The sequence below is a fragment of the Vulpes lagopus genome, chromosome 2, assembly GCF_018345385.1.
Source record: "Vulpes lagopus strain Blue_001 chromosome 2, ASM1834538v1, whole genome shotgun sequence".
NCBI classification, from domain to species: Eukaryota; Metazoa; Chordata; class Mammalia; order Carnivora; family Canidae; genus Vulpes; species Vulpes lagopus.
In genome coordinates this window covers 162,079,102-162,098,263 of record NC_054825.1, presented here as the reverse complement: position 1 = coordinate 162,098,263, position 19,162 = coordinate 162,079,102, and the positions used below count along the sequence as shown (strand labels likewise).

At 46.8% G+C, this 19,162-nt stretch overlaps 1 protein-coding gene across 1 annotated transcript; it reads right to left on the bottom strand.

The window, feature by feature from the left end:
• Nucleotides 1–6,602: 6,602 nt before the first annotated feature.
• LOC121478860 (sialic acid-binding Ig-like lectin 5) lies at nucleotides 6,603–15,157 on the bottom strand. Its single transcript, XM_041734259.1, has 8 exons — nucleotides 15,108–15,157; nucleotides 14,668–15,027; nucleotides 14,236–14,514; nucleotides 13,493–13,756; nucleotides 13,132–13,416; nucleotides 12,200–12,314; nucleotides 11,791–11,869; nucleotides 6,603–7,619 (listed from the first exon to the last, which is right to left on the bottom strand). Exons 1-8 carry the CDS (start codon nucleotides 15,139–15,141, stop codon nucleotides 7,440–7,442), a joined length of 1,596 nt encoding a protein of 531 aa, XP_041590193.1. The 5' UTR covers nucleotides 15,142–15,157; the 3' UTR covers nucleotides 6,603–7,439.
• Nucleotides 15,158–19,162: the final 4,005 nt, after the last annotated feature.

The following is a 19,162-nucleotide window of genomic DNA, read 5'->3' as shown; positions in this document are numbered from 1 at the left end:
AAGATTTATTTATGGGATGCCTGTTGGCTCAGCAGTTGAGCATCTGCCTTTGGTTCAGTCCGTGATCCTAGGATTCTGGGATCAAGTCCCACATCTGGCTCCATGCGGCAAGCCAGCTTTTCCCTCTGCCTATGTCTCTGCCTCTCTCTCTATGTCTCTCATGAATAAATAAATAAAACCTTAAAAATATATAAAAATGTATTCATTTATTTGAGAAAGAGAGAGAAAGACTGCATAAGCAGGGGGAGAGGCAGAGGGAGAGAGAGAGTCACAAGCAGACTCCCCATCCAGCAAGGAGCCTGACATGGGGCTCGATCCCACAACACTGAGATCATGACCTGAGCTGAAATCAAGAGTCAGATACTATCCAATGGAGCTACCCAGGCATCCTGATTTCTCTTTAACTTTTAAAGGAGATTCCAAAGAGTTTTCCACAAGGCTGCACCATTTCTCATTCCCACAAGCAAAGTGTGTGGGTTCCCATTTGTCCATGTCTTTGCCAACACTTGTTACCTTTTTTTCTTTTTCTTCTTTTTTCAAGGAGATCTGTCCTAATGGATGTGAAGTATTGCTTCACTGTGGTTTTGACTTGCATTTCTCTAGGGACTAATGATGTTAATTATTATTTCATGTTATCCTTGGGCATTTGTATATCTTCTTTGCAGAACATCTATTCAAGTCCTTTGGATGACAGAGAATTTTGAAGCTGTATTTATAGATGTACCTCTGGCACCTATAACAAGGCTGGCACATAGCAGGTGTATTTGCTGAATGAGTCTATGAATAAATGACTGAATATCATTCTTCCATTCAAAACCATACAACTACATGTGTGTATATATATATACACGCGGGCACACACACACACACACACACACACACACAGGTGGGTGGTATTTAATACTGACCCTGAATATGATCAGGCTCTGGAGATGCAAAAATGGGGAGGAAAGGGCATTTCATGAGAAGGAACAGCATATGCAAAGTCTTACAGTCATGAAGGCCCTGGTCCAGCTGTGTGTGGAGACATTGCAAGATGCAGGGAGAGGTAGAGATCTGGGTGGAGGGTCCAGTGGAGGATGGACCAAGCCTGGCCTTCAAATCCACTGTTTGCACCTCAGTCTTGGCTCTGGAGAGGAATCATAGCTGTTCATGATGGGGAGGAAGTGGACGCTAAACATCTCCCAAGGGCTTGGTGTGTTGAGGAGAGAGAGGGAGGCAGGAGGCAGGTGGGTTAGAGGCCCAGAGAAGAGAGGAGGCCACAGGAATAAGCAGGGTCAGGATGGGGAGGAGACCAGCATCAGGATGAGCTTAGGAGGGAGGATGGGCAAGATTGAGTGAGGTACTGGATCAGGCAGAAAGGCGGGAGGTCGTGGTGGAGAGCCACACCCCGGTTCTGGTGTTAGAGATGGGGGCCACGTCAGCCATGTGAGGGAAACCCAGTAGAGAAGTGGGCTTGGGAGGAATGTGGCAGCTCAGCTCTGGCCATGCTGAGTGGAGCAATTCTGGGGCCATCCTGGGGGAGGTGTTGGTGGGATGTTGGATGGTGAGCTGCCCACATCGCTCAGCTGAGGGATTAACTGGGGATGGTGTTTGCCTCCTCCATGTCCCCTGCAGGCCTGGCTGTCTCCTTCCTGAGGAACCTCAGTCTGAGAGAAGAGACCAGGGTCTTTCAGTCTACCTGTGGTGGTGCAGGGTGAACTGACTCACCCGTGTTCCCAGTTAAGGGGTTGGAAGTGAGTGATTGAGGTAGGAGAGGGCAGGTCTGGTCCCCAGATCACCTTGAGCCCAGGAGGCACATTCCATCTGCACACTCAGTGGAATCCTCCCCCCCACCCGGTGGGCCTCCTGCCTGCCCTGCTCTCTGACCTGTTCAGTCCCTCCTCACTGGTTCTGGGACTCAGCCACATGTCCTCGCCCTCCTCATGCCTCCCCTTCCCCTGGCGGAGTGTTCATGTGGTTGACTACAACCCTATGTCCTTTGCTCCCAGCAGGGCTCTGGACATTGGTTCTCAAGGCCTTGCTGCACCCCTGGATGTGGGACCACCTGCATCTGGGCTTCACCCCACCCCGTGCCCTACCAGCAGTTGGATAGAGGGCTCTGGGACTGCCTGCTCAGGGTCCAGGGAGCTGAAGGGCACTGGCATTAAAGTCCAGTGTGCAGTCCCTGGACACTCACTCCTCAGAGAGACACTCGGGGAAGACGGGCTGGGAACCCACAGCATCTGAGCTCAACAGGTGAATCCTCCTTCATCTCCCTGTGTACCTGTGGTAGTGTCAGCACCCCAGGGTGGAGAGGGCTGTGAGACACAGAGACACTCAGGGTCAGGCTGCCCCAGGTACAGCCCAGTCTTCTGGTGGGGGGTTGCTGTTGATCACACAGACCAGGTGCAGATATTAGCTCTCTAGGACTGAAAGAGACAAACTGTTCTCCAAGGACTGTGGGTGCTGGAGAAAGAGACAGGGTAAAAGAGACAAAGAGGTTGAGAGAAAGCAGATGGATACAAATGGAGACCAGCAGAGAGGGATAGAGTCGGGCACATAGACATAGCCTGAGATAGATCAAGACTCAGAGAGGAACCCAGAGAGGAGGAGTGAACATAAGAGGCTGCCTAGGTCCTTCTTTCTCTACACTCATTGATGCAGATTCATCCCTGCCCTGATGGAATCTGGCTGGAGGTAGGCCCCAGGAAGCACAGACAGAGGGTCTTGGGCTTTCAAGATACCCATGCACATTGTCAGCCCTACCCTAAATTCCAGGTCCTTCATTCAGAACCCAGACTGACCCAGAAAACTCTGTCCTTTTACTTATATTTCCACCTGACACGAGTTTACTGATTTAATGCAGTATCTCTGAGGGGGCTCACTCTTAGAAACTCACAGTCTGGTGGGGAACAGGGACCTAGGAGCTCCCAATACCACATGACTCATGTTGAGGTGTGAGTGACACGGAGCTGGGCAGGCCCTGCAGATGGCAACAAAATGAGACTGGCAAGTCTCCTCCTGGAGGGCCTCCTGGAGGAGGCAGCTTCTGAAGTCAAGTGGGAGGGGCAAGCAGGGACAGCCAAATGATGATAGGGCTGTGGCAGGGCATTGCAAGAAGGAAGACTAGAGAATGCAAAGATGACCAAGGCCTGAGTGTGCCCAGAGAAAATATAATAAGACCTGCAGAGTCAGAACTAGAGTGTGTGGAGTGGAGGCAAGCCTTCAGAGAGCAGGGCACAGGAGGAAAGGCAGAGAGTTTGTTTTTATGAACTCAAAGTGGGAAAAAGCAGAGCTGTAAGAGAAAAGATTGATAAATGTTTACTACAGATATGAATAGATCCCCAAGCACCAAAAGATAATTGACCATCCAAAACAAAACCAAACAAAAAACCCAAACAATCACAGTGGCATACCCAGTTAAGTGCTTGCAACTCCTATTACAGAAAAACAGCTAATTTCTCTAACTTGAAAAAAAAATGTCCAAAAATGAATAATAAAAGTCGAGTCACACAGTAGAAGACTGAGCAAAGAATATGAGCAAAGACTTGCCAAAATTAAAGAAGCACAGAAGCTCCCCACAGCTCAGTTGGTAGAACGTGCAACTCTTGATCTCAGGGTGCTGAGTTCAAGCCCCACATTGGGCATGGAGCCTACTTAAAAAAAGAAAAAAGAGAAAAGAAACACAAATGACTTGTCATTATATAAAATCATGTGCAACATCATTTATAATAAGAGAAATGCTAATTAAAACTCCCTGGAGATTCCAGCTTTCACCTGATGTCAGAGATCTAGAACGTTCACCCCAGGGCACACCTGTATTCTGACGGAGAGCTGGTGGGCAGTAAATAATCTGGCCTTATTTCTCCAAAATAGACAAGGTGGAGAAAAGGAGACCCCCCAGGGCATTGTTAGTGGGTATATAAATTGGTGCAACAACTATGAAAATGTTATGGAGTTTCGTCAAACAATGAAAATAGAACTATCATGTGATCCAGTAATCCCATTTCTGAGTGTTTATCTGAAAAAAAAAAAAGAAAAGAAAACACTAATTCAAAAAGAAAACTGGACCCCCATGTTCATGGCAACATTATTTATAATAGCCAAGATATGGGAACACCCTACGTGTCCACTGATGGGTGAATGGATAAAGAAAATGTGAGAGATATAGAAATCATATATCATACATATGATATATGTATCATAGAATATATATGGGAATATTATCTAGCCATTAAAAGAAAGAAGGACATATTATTTATGAGGACATGGATGGAACTTGAGGGCATTATGCCAAGTGAAGTAAGTCAGAGAAAAGCAATACATATGATCTCACTTATATGTGGAATCTGAAAAAGAAAAACACACCTCCCCAAAAGAAAGAAAGAGAGAAAGAAAGGAAGAAAAAAAAGAAAGACAAAATCAAGTTCATAGATATAAAGAACAGATTGGTGGTTACCAGAAACAGGTGTAGGAGGGTGGTGGGCAAAATGGGTGAAGGAGGTCAAAAAGTATAAACTTCCAGTTATAAAATAAATAAGTCCCAGGGATATAATGTACAACAAGGTGACTATAGTTAACAATACTGTGTTGCATATTTGAAAGTTGCTAAGAGAACAGATCTTATGGGATGCCTGGGTGGCTCAGCGGTTAAGCAGCTGCCTTTGGCTCAGGGTGTGATCCTGGGGTCCCAGGATCGAGTCCCACATTGGGCTCCCCGCATGGAGCCTGCTTCTCCCTCTGCCTGTGTCTCTGCCTCTCTCTGTGTGTGTCTCTCATGAATAAATAAATAAAATCTTTTAAAAAAGAGAACAGATCTTAAAGCCCTCAAAGCAAGAAAAGAATTTTGTGACTATGTATGATGATGTTAACTAGATAACTGTGGTGATCATTTTGCAATATCTACAAATATCTAATCATTTCATTATATAACTGAAACTGATTTATTGTTATGTGTCAATTACATCCCAATAAAAAAATACAACACATGACCCAGGTATTTAATTTTTAGGAATTTATCCCAAAGGCATAAGCACAAACATCAGAAACTAGGTACAAGAGTCTTGTACCTCTTGCAAGAGGTACCTCTGCAAGATTGCAGCATTTCAATTAAAATAAAATGAATTCCATGATTTTCCATTAGAAGAAGATGCACACAGAAGCAGAATCCATCTTTGGGAAGGAACAGTGCACAGTCACAGAAAAGAAGGTAGACAGTCTGTACTACTGATAGCATAGGACCCCTCTAGGCGAACACACCAAGGCTCAGAGCAGCCTATGGACACCAGTCACTTCCCGGGAGGGGACTGGGTGTCTGAGGACAGACTCTGCTGTGCATTCTGAATGTTTGTCCATGTGAATATATTACCTGTTCAGAAGTACCTAAATAAGCAGTTGTTAGGAAAAATAAAAGACAGGGCAGGAGGAGTCACCAGGAGATACATGATAAGGGGCAGATCTGCTGTTCTCCTTGTTCTCCTGATAACAGGGGGGAGGGCAGACATGGGGGAAGGGGAGGCTGAGGGGGACAACTGCTCACAGGGCCATGGGGATTGGGAAGGGGGAGGACCACTGGGTTCACCCACAGGGGGGGTTCCGGCCCTGCCCTCACTCCCCACACCCCAGGAGGAGGCTCCAAACTACCCGTGCCATTTCCTTGGGAGAAGTTACCATCAAACTATGGAGAGTCTGGGACAGAAAGACATGGTGGATTCATGTAAATGGAGAGGGCTGGTGGACATTGGCCCTCTGTCCCCATGAGCTGCATACATGGGGAAAAGGTGGAGACAGGTGTCCTCCTGACCCCTCTCAGCCCAGATTTTGGGACCAGCATCCAGTGTCCTAGCCCCTGGCTCCCCACCCCACTGCCCTCAGGACCCTATCAGAGACTTGGAAGGGGGAGGTCCTGGCCTGGCTCTTACAGACATGTTGAGATGGATGGTCCTCATCGTAGTCACTCCAGCCCCAGGCAAGGTCACCTGACAGGTGAGGGGTGTGCCATGGTCCTGGGGCTGTGGGGTGAGGGTGAGCACCAAGGAGAGGTGGGTCCTGGGGCCTCTAAATAAAAGCTCTCACTGAGAATTTGAAATTACATTGAATTTATTGATCCATTTGGGAAAATTTACACCCAGCAACACTGAATCTTCCAACCAATGAACATGTTATATATCTCTATTTATTTAGGTCCTCATTCATTTCTTTCAGCAACATTTTTTTCAACGTACAGGACTTGCATAGAATTCATCTAAGTTAGTTTATATTTTCATGTTGCCATAAGTTGCATCTTTAAAAAATATTGAATTCTTAATTGCCCTTGGCCAATACATAGAATTGCAAAGAAATTTTATAATTTGAGCTAGTATCTTAATACCTTGCTGAACTCTCTTATTGATTTTAGTATCTCTTTTGTGGATAACTTTAGATTTTCTATGTGCACAACCATAACATCTGTGAAAAAAAGACTGTTTTGCTTCTTTTTTTAAGAAAAATATTTTGTTCATTTATTTGAGAGACACAGAGAGAGAGAACATGAAGGGAATGTAGGTGGGGCAGGCAAAGGGAGAGGGAGAAGCAGACTCTGCAAAGCTGGGAGCCAGACTCAGGGCTCCATCCCAGGACCCGGAGATCATGTTCTGAGCTGAAGGCAGCCGCTTAACTGATGGAGCCACCCAGGTATCCCAAGACTGTTTTGCTTCTTACTTTATGATCTGGATAACTCTTATTTCTATTTCCTGCATTTATTGCACTGGAAAGGACTACAAAATACTGTTTAATAGAAGTAGTAAGGGCAGCCATCCTTGCCTTGATCCTGGCGGGAAAGTTGTGTGGCCTCTGGGACTGTCCCCTCCAAGCTTTCAGAGAAATCATTAGCAGAAACTTTCTGTTAAAGCCGCTAACAGAAGTCTTGACACATACCATGTGTTCAGAGTTCCCAAAAACATTTGTGTCAGGACTTATCTGTTTTATTTGTAGCCTCTCATCCATCTTCTGCGATCATCTGGCTGGATAAGGATGACTTCCCTGATTTCTCAATCCATGGCATAGATGGATTTGAGCTCAGTTCTTTTGAACACAATTCCTGAGGTTTTCCATACATACTGGGAGATTCAAACCATGACCAAGAAGACCATTGATTTTAAAATAGTCAAGGCTGAGCATTATTGGCTGAAAAATCATAAGATTAACAATACATTGGAAGTCCTAATCCCCAGTACCTTAGAATGAGACTGTAGGAGATAGGGTCTTTAAATTTCAGTTAGAATGAAGTCACTAGGGTGGGCCCTAATCCAGTACATCTGGTGTCCTTATTAGAAGAAGAAATTAGGACACAGACTCACACAGAGGGAAGACCAGGTGAAGACACAGAGAGATGGCCAAATACAAGCCAAGGAGAGAGACCTCTGCTGACACGTTGATCTCAGACTTCCAGCCTCCAGAACTATGAGAAAAATAGTTCCTCATTTGTGTGTCTTGATCTCTGAATACTCAGTGTTGATGCTTTCCTGTTCCCGAAGCTTCAGCTTGGGAAATTGGAGGAAAGCATAGTGAAGCTCCTGTTCCTCTCTTGAAATGGGGCTAGCCCCAGCAGGAGCTGGGTGGTCTTCAGGGATGTCCATCCAGGACTGGTCCTGATGTGCCTGAGTGGAAGGAAGAGGAGGACCTCAGAGCTGGTTAATATAGGGCCTGGGGGAAAGCAGTCAAGGACCAGAAGGGGATCAAGACACATTTTTATCAAGACAGGATTTTTATCACTTACCCATTCATTTATTTTTAAATGTTTAATAACTAAGATTGGCTAGCCCTTAGTCAGTGTTTTGTGTTTTTTAAAAATATTTTATTTATTTATTCATGAGAGACACAGAGAGAGAGAGAGGCAGAGACACAGACAGAGGGAGAAGCAGGCTCCCTACAGGGAGCCCGATGTGGGACTCAATCCCAGGACCCTGGGATCACGACCTGAGCTAAGACATATGCTCAACCACTGAGCCACCAGGTGCTCCTTAGTCAGTGTTTATATTAATTGCATTACATTCTTAAAAAAAAAAAAAGAAAAAGGCTGGGAGAAGGTATTATTATCATATTCATTACACAAATAATAAAATTAAGGCTAAGAGAGATTATATACATTGCCCTAAAGACACACATCTATCTATACAGGGGCACCTGGGTGGCTCAGTCAGGTTAAGCATCTGACTGTTGATCTCAGCTCAGGTCTTGATCTCAGGGTCGTGAGTTCAAGCTCCACATTGGACTCCATACGGGGTATGGAACCTACTTAAAAAAAAAAAAAAGACACACATCTATTATAAATGCATGATTGAGCCAGGACTCAAAACCAATTCTTTCTAACTATAGCACCATCCTTTATCCAGGCAGTGTTCATGGTACTGTCTAGAGTGATGAATAAAGCAGGTACAGTTCCTGAGACCATGTAGCTTATGGTTTTCTAGGAGAGGTAGTTACTAAACAAATAGAAGACAAATACATCCAAAGTTCTACATTTTTATAGGAGATATTCTGAATCTAAAGCAGGGCAATGGGGGGCTTGGATGGCTCAGTTGGTTAAGCAACTGCCTTTGGCTCAGGTCATGATCCCAGGGTCCTGGGATGGAGCCCCGAGTCGGGCTCCCTGCTCAGTGGGGGTATGCTTCTCCTTCTCCCTCTGCCCCTCCTCCCGCTTGTTCTCTCTCTTTCTCTGTCAAATAAATGGATAAAATCTTTTTTTTAAGATTTTATCTATTTATTCATGAGAGACACAGAGAGAGAAAGGCAGAGACATAAGCAGAGAGAGAAGCAAGCTCCATGCAGGAAGCCCAGTGTGGAACTTGATCCCAGGACTTTGGGATCACGCCCCACTCACTGAGCCACCCAGACGTCCCACTGGGTAAAATCTTTAAAAATAAAATAAAATAAAGCAGGGCAGGGGTGGTATATCCTATTTCTGGACAGGCACTAGAAGACAGAGCAGAGGTCAAGTTTGCAGTCAAGATGGCAACCAGACACCCTTTCCCACGTCTGCTCCATACCCACAACATCCTCAGGCTATGGAAGTATGAAACAAGAAGCCCTCACACAGTTGCTGAAAGAGGTGAGGTGTTCTCAGATTAAGAGGAAATGGCAAGATATTTCTCTGGCCTGAGAGATATAACAGGGAATAAAATAATAGCAACAACAAACCGCCCTTGGGACTCACCTGCTAGAGGTGGGAATGGTTTCAGATGTAGTAATGAGTTCTGTGCATATTCCATGCCAGCTACTGTGTTACACACTTCTCATAAGTACTGTATGATACTGTATGTACTCGTAATATTCCAATGTCACCAAAATAAACAGAGGTCAGAGAAGGTGCATCACTTGTCCAAGGTTTCCCAGCTTGTCAGTAGGGAAAGACGGAATTTTTTTTTTTTTTTGGAAGATGGAATTTGAACACAGTCTAGCTCTGGAGTACATGTTTTGAGCCCCCATACTATACTGACTGCAAAAGACATTCACTTAAAAGAAAAAAGAAGGGATCCCTGGGTGGCGCAGCGGTTTGGCGCCTGCCTTTGGCCCAGGGCGCGATCCTGGAGACCCGGGATCAAATCCCACGTCTGGCTCCCGGTGCATGGAGCCTGCTTCTCCTTCTGCCTGTGTCTCTGCCTCTCTCTCTGTGTGTGTGACTATCATAAAAAAAAAAAAAAAAAAAAAAAAAAAAAAAAAAAACCAAGAATTTGAAGGTAAGGAAATTGAAGATGTATATCCTGATTCCTGACAAGATGGGGATTTAGGGCACATTAAGAGTTTCATTTCCCAAGGTTAACCAAGGAGAAAGAAGAGAGAGAATTACACAAATTAAACTTTAAAAATGATTTTGTGTGTACTCGTTCTACCAGTTACTGAGAGAAAAGTTTTAGGAATAATCGACTGTAATTGCCAATATGTTCTCCTTGCTGTTCTGTCAGTTTTCATATATTTATTTTGATGAATGATGTTCTGTCACTGGAGGCATACATGTTTAGGATTTTTACATCTTTTAATGAAGTGATAGAAACCAGAAAAATAGAGTAAATATTGCATGATTCTATTTATATTAAGTCCCAGAAGGGACAAGATTAATCCATAGTGATAGAAATCAGTGATTGCTGGAAAGGTCAAGCTAACTGGGCAGGGGAACAAAGGAATTTGGGGACATGATGAGAATGTTTCACATCTTGATTGGGGACATGGGCATAGGGTGAACACATCTGTCAAAGTTCATTTCACTGCATACTTAAAATGGGTGCGTTATTATACAGAAGGTATACCTCAATAAAGTTGATATTAAATAAACACAGTGGTAGCCATCAGGGAAATACAAATCAAAGCCACAATGAGATACCACTTTGTAACAGTCAGAATGGCTAAAATTAACAACTCAGGAAACAATGGATGTTGGTGAGGATGCAGAGAAAGGTGAACCTTCTCACACTGCTAGTGGGAGTGCAAACTGGTGCAGCCACTTTGGAAAACAGTATGGAAGTTCCTCAAGAAGTTAAAAATAGAACTACCCTGTGGCCCAGCAATTGCACTACTAGGGATTTACCCCACAGATACAGACATAGTGATTTGAAGGGACACCTGCATCCCAATGCTTATAGCAGCAATGTCCACAATAGCCAAACTATCGAAGGAAGCCCAGATGTCCATGAACAGATGAATGGATAAAGATATGGTATATGTATACACACACACACACACACACACACACACACACACACGCACACACTGGAATATTACTCAGCCACCAAAGAGAATGAAATCTTGTGATTTGCAATGACATGGATGGAACTAGAGAGTATTATGCTAAGTGAAATAAGTTAGAGAAAGACGAATACTATATTATTTCACTCATTATGTGGATTTTAAGAAACAAAATAGATGAACATAGGGGAAGGGAAGGAAAAATAAAGTAAGACAAAAATTGAGAGGGAGGCAACCCATAAGAGATGGTAAACTCTAGGAAACAAACTGAAGGTTGCTGGAGGGGTGAGGATGGGGGGACAGGGTAAATGGGTGATGGACATGAAGGAGGACACGTGATGTAATGAGCACTAGGTGTTATATGCAACTGATGAATCACTGAACTCTACCTCTAAAACTAATAATACATTATATGCTAATTAAATTGAATTGAAATAAATAAATAAATAAAGAAGCACAACAGTAGATTTGAAAAATGCAAAGGGGGAGTGATGAGTTGTGACTTTGGGGTGCCCCAGTCTCTCTACCTTAGGGCTGGAGTCCACCACTTCCCTTGTACTCAGTGGTCTGACACAGACTAAGTTTGGGCTATTATACTTCTGGCAATCAACGCCACAAGAAAAGGCTAATATTCCAAGGGAATGTAATATTCTGACATAGGAGGCATAAATACTCCTAACAAGCAACTGGGCTATATACATCTTCCATCAGAAGCAGAAGTATTGGGTGCCTGGGTGGCTCAGTTGGTGGAGCATGTGCTGTCAGCTCAGGTTGTGATCCCGGAGTCTTGGGATGGAGTCCTGCGCTGGGCTCCCTACTCCTCGGGGAGTCTGCTTCTCCCTTTACCCTTCCCCCCTGATCTGCTGTCTCTCTTTCTCAAATAAATAAATAAATAAATAAATAAATAAATAAATAAATAAACCTTAAAAAAAAGAAGCAGAAGTATTAGAGCAGTTGAATTAATTTAAAATAACCACATGTGTAACTCCAGGGAGTATTGGATGTTAATAGGCAAATGCTCAAGTGCCCTTGCTGGGGGTGACTTCCAAAAGGCATATACTGGATAGGACCTCACAGCCTGTCACTCACCCCAGAGTCTGAGCTGTCATCTGGGCTCATATCCATGCTTTGCACTGGCTGGGCTGCTTTCTTCCTGCGGGTCTTCACTCTAAGTAAGAGAACAGCCCCGGGCCCTTCAGCTTGGTTATTTGGGGTATACAGTAGGGAGACCATCCCCTGCACCCATGAAGAGCATAGAATGAGGTAAGAGGTGGGTCCAGTCTCCAGGTGCTCCTCCAAATCCAAAAGCTGGACCAGGGCCTGGGAAGAGACCCCAGGCTTGGCCCAGTTGGGTATTGGCTGATTCACACCACCACTCAGCCTCCTTCCCTGGCTCCTGGATTTCTAACCAGTCCAGGTTGCTCTAGCTCAGGCTCTCTGAGATTCCACAACCCTATCCACTCCAGGCCTCTCCCTCCATCCCTGGACCCACTCTCACCTGAAGATGAGGCAAAGGCAAAGAGAAAGCAGGGCCATGCTGCCAGCTCCCCCAACTGCTCCCAGGACCCCACTAGTCCTGGGTTCTGATTTACCTACAGAATTTGAGTTTAAAAAATTTTTGAGTTAAAAAAAAATTGAGTTATGTGTAAGTTGCAGCTCCAACACATGGCATGTTCCAACTGGCCACTTCTCTCTCTCTCTCTCTCTCTCTCTCTCTCTCTCTCTCTCTCTCTCTCAGTGTGTGCCACTAGTATACCCACTCCCCATCTAGGACTCAGTGACATGGCATTCCATTGCCCTGTGAACGCTGGACCAGCCTCTTCCATTGGCCTCAGGACTGAGGATGTTAGGCCTTCAGCTGCTCCATTTGAGGCCTTGGTGTTTCTCCTGCCAGTCCCATCTCTCTGGGGGCTGTTAGGGGCTGAATTGCATCCCTCACCAAATTCATATGCTGAAGTCCTAGCCCTCTGCGACACCCCTCCATCCCCAGCATCTTAGTGTGTGGCCTTATTTGGAAACAGGGTCTTTACAAAGGTAATCAAGTTAAAATGAGATCATTAGGGTGGGCCATAACCCAATATGACAGGTGTCCTCATGAAATGGGGATATTTGGACACAGACATACACGGGAGGATGCCATGTAAACATGAAGGCAGAGATTGATTCCACAAGCCAAGGAACACCAAAGATTGCCAGCAAACACCAAGAGCTAGGGGACAGGCTGGAAAACGTTCTCACAGCCTCGGAAGGAACTGATCTGCAGACACCTTGATCCTAGGCTTCCAGCCTCCAGAACTGGAAGACAGTAAATCTCCATTGTTTAAGCTGCCCGGTTTAAGGTACAAGGTACTATGTTGCAGCATCCCTATAAAATTAATAAAAGAGCCACGGTCTCTTCCTCCAGGCATCAACCCCCAATAGACCTCAGACCTGGCAGCAGCAGGACAGCGGCGCTCTGTTTCCCGTGCGCATTCCAGGCCTCGCAGCTGAGTCTGAGGCCAGAGCCCAGGGGCCCACGGAGGCTCAGGGAGCTGTTGGCCCAGGGCCCCTCAGCGCTGGAGGTGACGGTCAAGGAGGCATTGCTGTGGTTCCGCTCCAGCAGCCCCTCCCCCAGCCGCCAGAGCAGGGTGGGGGCCGGGCGCGCGTGGGAGGAGCAGGTGCACTGCAGTGCCTCGCCCTCCCAGGAGCAAGAGGGGCTGAGCGGCCGCGGGGGGTCTGGGGGAGGGAGGAGAAGGGGTCAGCGGTGCCCCTGCTCCCCAGGTCCCGGTGTCCTGCCCCCAGGGGTCCCCACACTCACAGACCACAGAGAGGTGCAGGGAGATGTGCTGGGAGCCCAGCGAGTTCTGAGCTCGGCAGGTGAAGTCTCCCTGCTCCGCAACCCCTACTTGAGGCAGGTCCAGTATGGGACTTCTGTAGATGGGGGTGGCATTCAGGGCGGGGGACCCCCGGAACCAGCTCAGCTCCGCAGGGGGGTTGCTGTCAGCAGCACAGAGCATTTGCAGAGCCTGGCCCTCCAGGATGAGAATGGATGAGGTGTTTTGCAGAGTCTCCAGCACTTTGGGGAGAGATGCAGAAAGAGGGATATGACAGCAAATCCGCCAAAGAGGAGCCCCAAAGCAGGAGGATTTGACCAAAGAAAGTTGTGGGTGAGTGAACATTAACTTCGGGGAGTCGAAGTTTGTGGGGGCTTCTCTCCACTGCTCTTCCCATGCCTGAACTCAGTGACTGGTTTCTTGTATGTGTCTCATGCTCCACCCCAGCCCTGGAGGAAAGAGGTTCTTTCCTACCTGTTCTGTTTCCTTGGAAGATCCTGATAGCTGTGTTCTGTGGAGCATCTGGACAGAAGGATGAGCCGGCCTTGGCTTTGGTGGCAAGGAAGGAGTGGGTGCTCGGGCTTCCCCCCAGGAGCCATGGAAGGAGGTAAAGGGGTTCTCATCCTGCTTAGCTACTGAGACCCCATTGTCAAGCTCTAGCCCAGCTCTGCCCTGGTTTTACACCCTCAGGATCACAGGTGTCCTGGCCCCATATACTCACAGGTGACATTGAGCTGGATGGTCCTTCCCACCATCACATCAGCTGCAGGGAAGTACACTTGACAGGTTAGATTGGTGCCGTGGTCCTGCGGCCGGGGGCTAAGGATGAGCACCGAGGAGAGGTGAGTCCTGGGACCCAGGGAGGTGAGGGCAGCTGATGTCCAGGAGAAGATGGGGGCCATGCCTTGCTCGCAGGCCCAGGGCACAGAACAGGTCAGGTTCCTGGGGTGGCTGGACTCTAGGGTCCTCGGGATGAGGATGTCAGGTGTGTGAGTCAGGGCTGGTGAGGATAGAGAAGATGTTGGGACCCCTCGATGTTTTGCCATCTGCCCCAGTGCCTGGCCATCCTTCACCACCCCGAAGAGGAACAGAATGTTCATTTTCTATCTTTGGTGCCCACACCCTGGGGCCTTCCTCCAGGCCCCTACCATACCTGTCACATTTAGAGAAAGCATATTATCTAGATATGAATATTTCCCTATTTGAAAAAAGTAAGTTCCACTGTCCCCCATGTTGACTTCTATGATGTCCAGGGAACAGTCCTGGGCCTGGGGGTTCCCACGGAGGAAGAACCGGCCCTGGGTCCTCTCATGCAGCTTCTGGCTTGGTATGTTTGTGGCCACTGGAGGATCGTGGTCTACATCTGCCCCTTTCTGGAACCAAAACATGTGGGAGCCTATAAAAGCCAGCCAGGGGTAGGAAAATTTGCACGGCACATGGACACACAGGCCCTCCTGCACTGTCACCGACTCCTGTAGTTCCAGCTGGTAGCTCAGAACTTGAGCCAGAGGCCCTGGAGAGAGAAGGAAAAACTTATTTTGGAGTTCCAGCGCCTCCCCCAAGTGGGGTTTCCTCTCCCCTCAGCTCACTCACCTCCACACAGCATGAGCTGCAACCACAGCAGCATCCCTCCGTGATGTCTGGGACAGTCTGCCTTCTGCAGTCCCTCTGACAGAGAAAGGAAGCCACAGGATATGAGAGGGCAGAGGAAGCTTAGACAGGAAGCCTGTGGTAGAAACAAAAGGCCACAAACCTAGAATAGAGAAGTTCAGAACTACAGTCAACTGTGATTAACCTTTGAAATACTCTGGTTCCTTTTCTGTGTGCAGCAGGTGGGTCCTGAGGCTCAGAGGAGGCAAAGGTCTTGGTCTGGTAAGGCAGCAAGGAAAGAGGAGACCCCCCAAGTCCTACATCCTGGGCTCATGCACAGTTGTCTATCTTGGAGACCTGAACCTGCTCTGATTTCAGATTTGGCTGCTTGCCACTTGAAAATAATATTCGTGTACACCTGGTGTACTGTAATTAAAGGAAAATTTTTAAAAATCAATACTTGAGAGACAAGTGATATTGCTTTATTCAGGAAGCTGGCAAGCTGGGAAGATGGCAGACTAATGTCTCATAGAAGAAGGGAAGGGAGCCGTGTGCAAGAGAAGCAGGTGCCAGGTGGTTAGTCATACGTGAACATGACCCTGGACAGACTTGGTGGCATCCACAACAGCATTGTTTGAATGTAGTCAGGCCTTCTCTTCTGGCAAAGTCTGGTTCTCAAGGCCAGTGATCTGCAAACCTGAAAGAAGAAAGCTAGTTCTGCTACAGATTAACGGACTTAAGTCAGCAAGCAAGTAATGCATAAGTTTGAAGCAAATTAACTCTTCAGACCTGTTGGAGTGCTGTTACGATCCCACCTGGCCAGCCCCCAGGAGAGTCACAGCCTCAGGATCTTCATGGAGGCAGACTCCTAGGGATGGGTCTCAGGATAGCCTACATAGCTTCAGAGGGATAAGAGTCCAGATGAGGCAGGGGATGCAACACATGCCTTCACTTCATTTATTCATTCATTCACAAACTAACATTAAAAAAAAACACACAAAGAAAGGACAGATTTGAATCAGTCCTGACCCTCAACTAGCTCAAGCATTAGGGGAAAACAGACAAGTCTGAGCTTTATCTGAAGGTAATGGGGAGTCATGGAAGGTTCTTGAGCAGGAAAAAGGCAGGGTCATATAATTATCAACATGGTCCCTGTAAAGTCAGTGTAGGGAAGAACTGGAAGGGAGAGGCTGGAGGCCAAAAGGCCAGGGAGGAAATTGTTGTGACTTTGCAGAAGGGAAGAACCAAGCCCACATGGAGACAGCGGACTTGGTGATGGAAGAAAGAATGATTTAGGATGCTTTCAGGAAGTGAAACTTAAAGAGAGGTGCAGTGGGTGGGGGAGGGATTATTACAGTGACACCTAGAGCCCAGACTCTAGCCGTGGGGGCTGGAGGTGCCATGGCCAGGAGTAGTAAATGTGCAGGGCTGGGCTGAGCAGAAGGTGGGAAAGGGAAAAGGAAAGGTAGCAGAGTCAGCTCCAGGGGCAGGTATATTCTCGGTAGGTGGGGGTGGGGGTGAGGATTGGAGGTGAGGTGGGAGGTGCTGGGCAGAGCTGCAGAGACACACACACACACACACACACACACACACACACTCACACTCAAGCTTAACTGTGGGAATGGGGGTGAGGGATTGAGATGGCCTGGCCAGGGAAGAACCAGAAGAAGGTGGTTCTTGGTGACCTTGGTGAGAGTTTTGCCAAGAAGAAGCTGGAGGGGGCAGCAGCAGCCAGACTGCCGAGGGGGCATTCAACAGCAGCATCAGCCTTTTTTCATTTGAGCTGAGACCCCACTTCTGTCCCGAGCAGCAGAAACCCTACTTCCAACATTGCCCCAGAGAATTTTTCCTACCTGTGCCATCTCCTTGGATGGGACCCAATAACGAGTTGCTTAGAATATTTGGACCAGAGAATGACAATATTCTCTATTTCAATGGTGGGGTGGGGTGGGGTGGCTAACACTTTGGATCCACAGAAGGGTGGTGAAGTGAGACTGTCACGCTTTCTTCTCCTTCCTCAAGCCAGGCTTCTGGCCAGGCCTCGAGTCACACAGGCCCTTAGGGACACAGGTGTCCTGACCAACAACCGTAGGAGACATTGAGCCAGGTGGTGTCAAGAGCTTAGCCAACCCAAGTGTCTAAATAGGCAATTGAGCAACACTGAGTCAAAATAAAAGTAACAATGAAGCCTTTAATTACATACTGTGATGATAGATTGCACAAGAGTCTAAATGGGGAGAAAACACCCTTGTTCCACTTTCCCCCACAGAAAGGCAGCTGGCAGGGCGCCTGAGTGGCTCAGTCAGTTAAGCGTCTGCCTTTGGCTCAGGTCATGATCTCAGGGTCCCGGGATGGAGCCTCTGCTGCTTCCCTTGCTTGTTTTCTTCTCTCTCTCTATCTCTCTCAAATAAATAAATAAAATCTTAAAAAAGAAAAAGAAAAGAGAAGGGTGGTTGGGTGCTAAAAAAATATGATTCTAACTGTCAAGGGAAAAATTATTCATGACACTTATTAAGAAATGGTAAAGACTGGGACACTTGGGTGGCTCAGGAATTGAGCATCTGCCTTCGGCTCGGGGTGTGATCCCAGGGTCTTGGGATTGAGTCCTGTATCCGGCTCCCCACGGGAGCCAGGATCCGGCCCCTCTGCCTATGTCTCTGCCTCTGTGTGTGTGTGTGTGTTTCTCATGAATAAATAAATAAAATAATTTTTTAAAAAAAGAAACAGTAAAGACTATATCCAAGGCCATTGCAATAGGGTACAGGAGCCACCTCAGTGGGGTTTGGCAGCAGGAGAGAGAGAGCGATTGGGCTCAACTCTGAATATAAAAGGAAAAGTGGGAATTTATAGCCAGGAGCAGGGTTAGCATCAGTGGAGGGAAGATTACTGTGAGGGGTGGAGTTGGGGAAGTAGGAGTGGGAAAGTTCTGAGTTCTGAGTGGAGAAAATATCTTCAAGCTTTTCTCCTCCCCCTCCCATAAGAAGGCCTCAGTAGAGGTGTAGGAGTGGAAAAAATTCTGAGTTCTGAGTGGAGAAAATGTCTTCAAGCTTTTCTCCTCCTCCTCCCTTAAGAAGGCCTCAGTAGAGGTGTAAGAGTGGAAAAAATTCTGAGTTCTGAGTGGAGAAAAATGTCTTCAAGCTTTTCTCCTCCTCCTCCCTTAAGAAGGCCTCAGTAGAGGTGCCTGAAGACCTCTGCCCAAGGCCTCAGATAAAGAGAGGTAGGAAAGAAGGCACCTGGCCTATAGATACAGATAAATGCAAAGAGCATGACCAGCCAGAGAGGTCTGAGTCCTTAAAGGGGCAACTTCCTTCAGAGCCTTTGATGCACTGGCTGTCACCAAGTCTAGACCAGAGAGGGCAGCTTTCCCACTTGAGACTTTCCCTCTGAGGAAGGCCTTCATATTTACCTGTGATTAGGCCTGGAAAAATCACATACAGGTTTTAACCAAGGGCCAAACTTCTCAGATGGTTCTGTCTACAAAACTACCACCTCCTAGAAACGTTGCTTGATATATAGTGCTGGTATCATGATCTTGGGAACTTAAGATATGGATGAATACTAAGGGATGGGGGGCCTTGGGGCCCAGGGAGGAAAGAAGCATCTTCTTATGCAAGCTCCTGGCAAAGTGCTCTTTAGATTCTGAAATGATTCTGTACTACAGGTATAGTTTTGGGGTATTTGGTACAAGCTGGAGAAGTCAGCTTTTTCCCTGGAGGAAAAGACTCAGACCCCGGGCCGTGATCCTAGGCACAACCTCTACAAGGTCTCTCCTCTATTAGCCTCAGGGATCTGTACATCTTCTCCCACTCTCCAGATAAAGAGATGCATTCCCATTTCTGGGGTCCAGTCCTGGGGATCCTTGGCTATTTGTCACATTCAGAGACAGTGTCATATTTAGGAACCACATTTCTCTATCCTTTTTTTTTAAGATTTTATTTTTTAATTTTAATTTGTTTAAAGATTTTTATTTACTTATTCATTCATGAGAGACACAGAGGGGGAGAGAGAGAGAGAGAGAGAGAGAGAGAGGCAAAGACACAGGCAGAGGGAGAAGCAGG

What these genes read in the sequence shown, in the direction of transcription:
- LOC121478860 (XM_041734259.1), bottom strand. Translation starts at nt 15,141, where the DNA reads ATGCTGCTGTGGTTGCAGCTCATGCTGTGTGGAG. An exon ending in GCAGCTCATGCTGTGTGGAG is followed by an intron (nt 15,028 to 15,107) that starts GTGAGTGAGCTG and finishes TTCTCTCTCCAG; the next exon opens with GGCCTCTGGCTCAAGTTCTG. An exon ending in CGCTGTCCTGCTGCTGCCAG is followed by an intron (nt 12,315 to 13,131) that starts GTCTGAGGTCTA and finishes AACTCAAAAATT; the next exon opens with TTTTAAACTCAAATTCTGTA.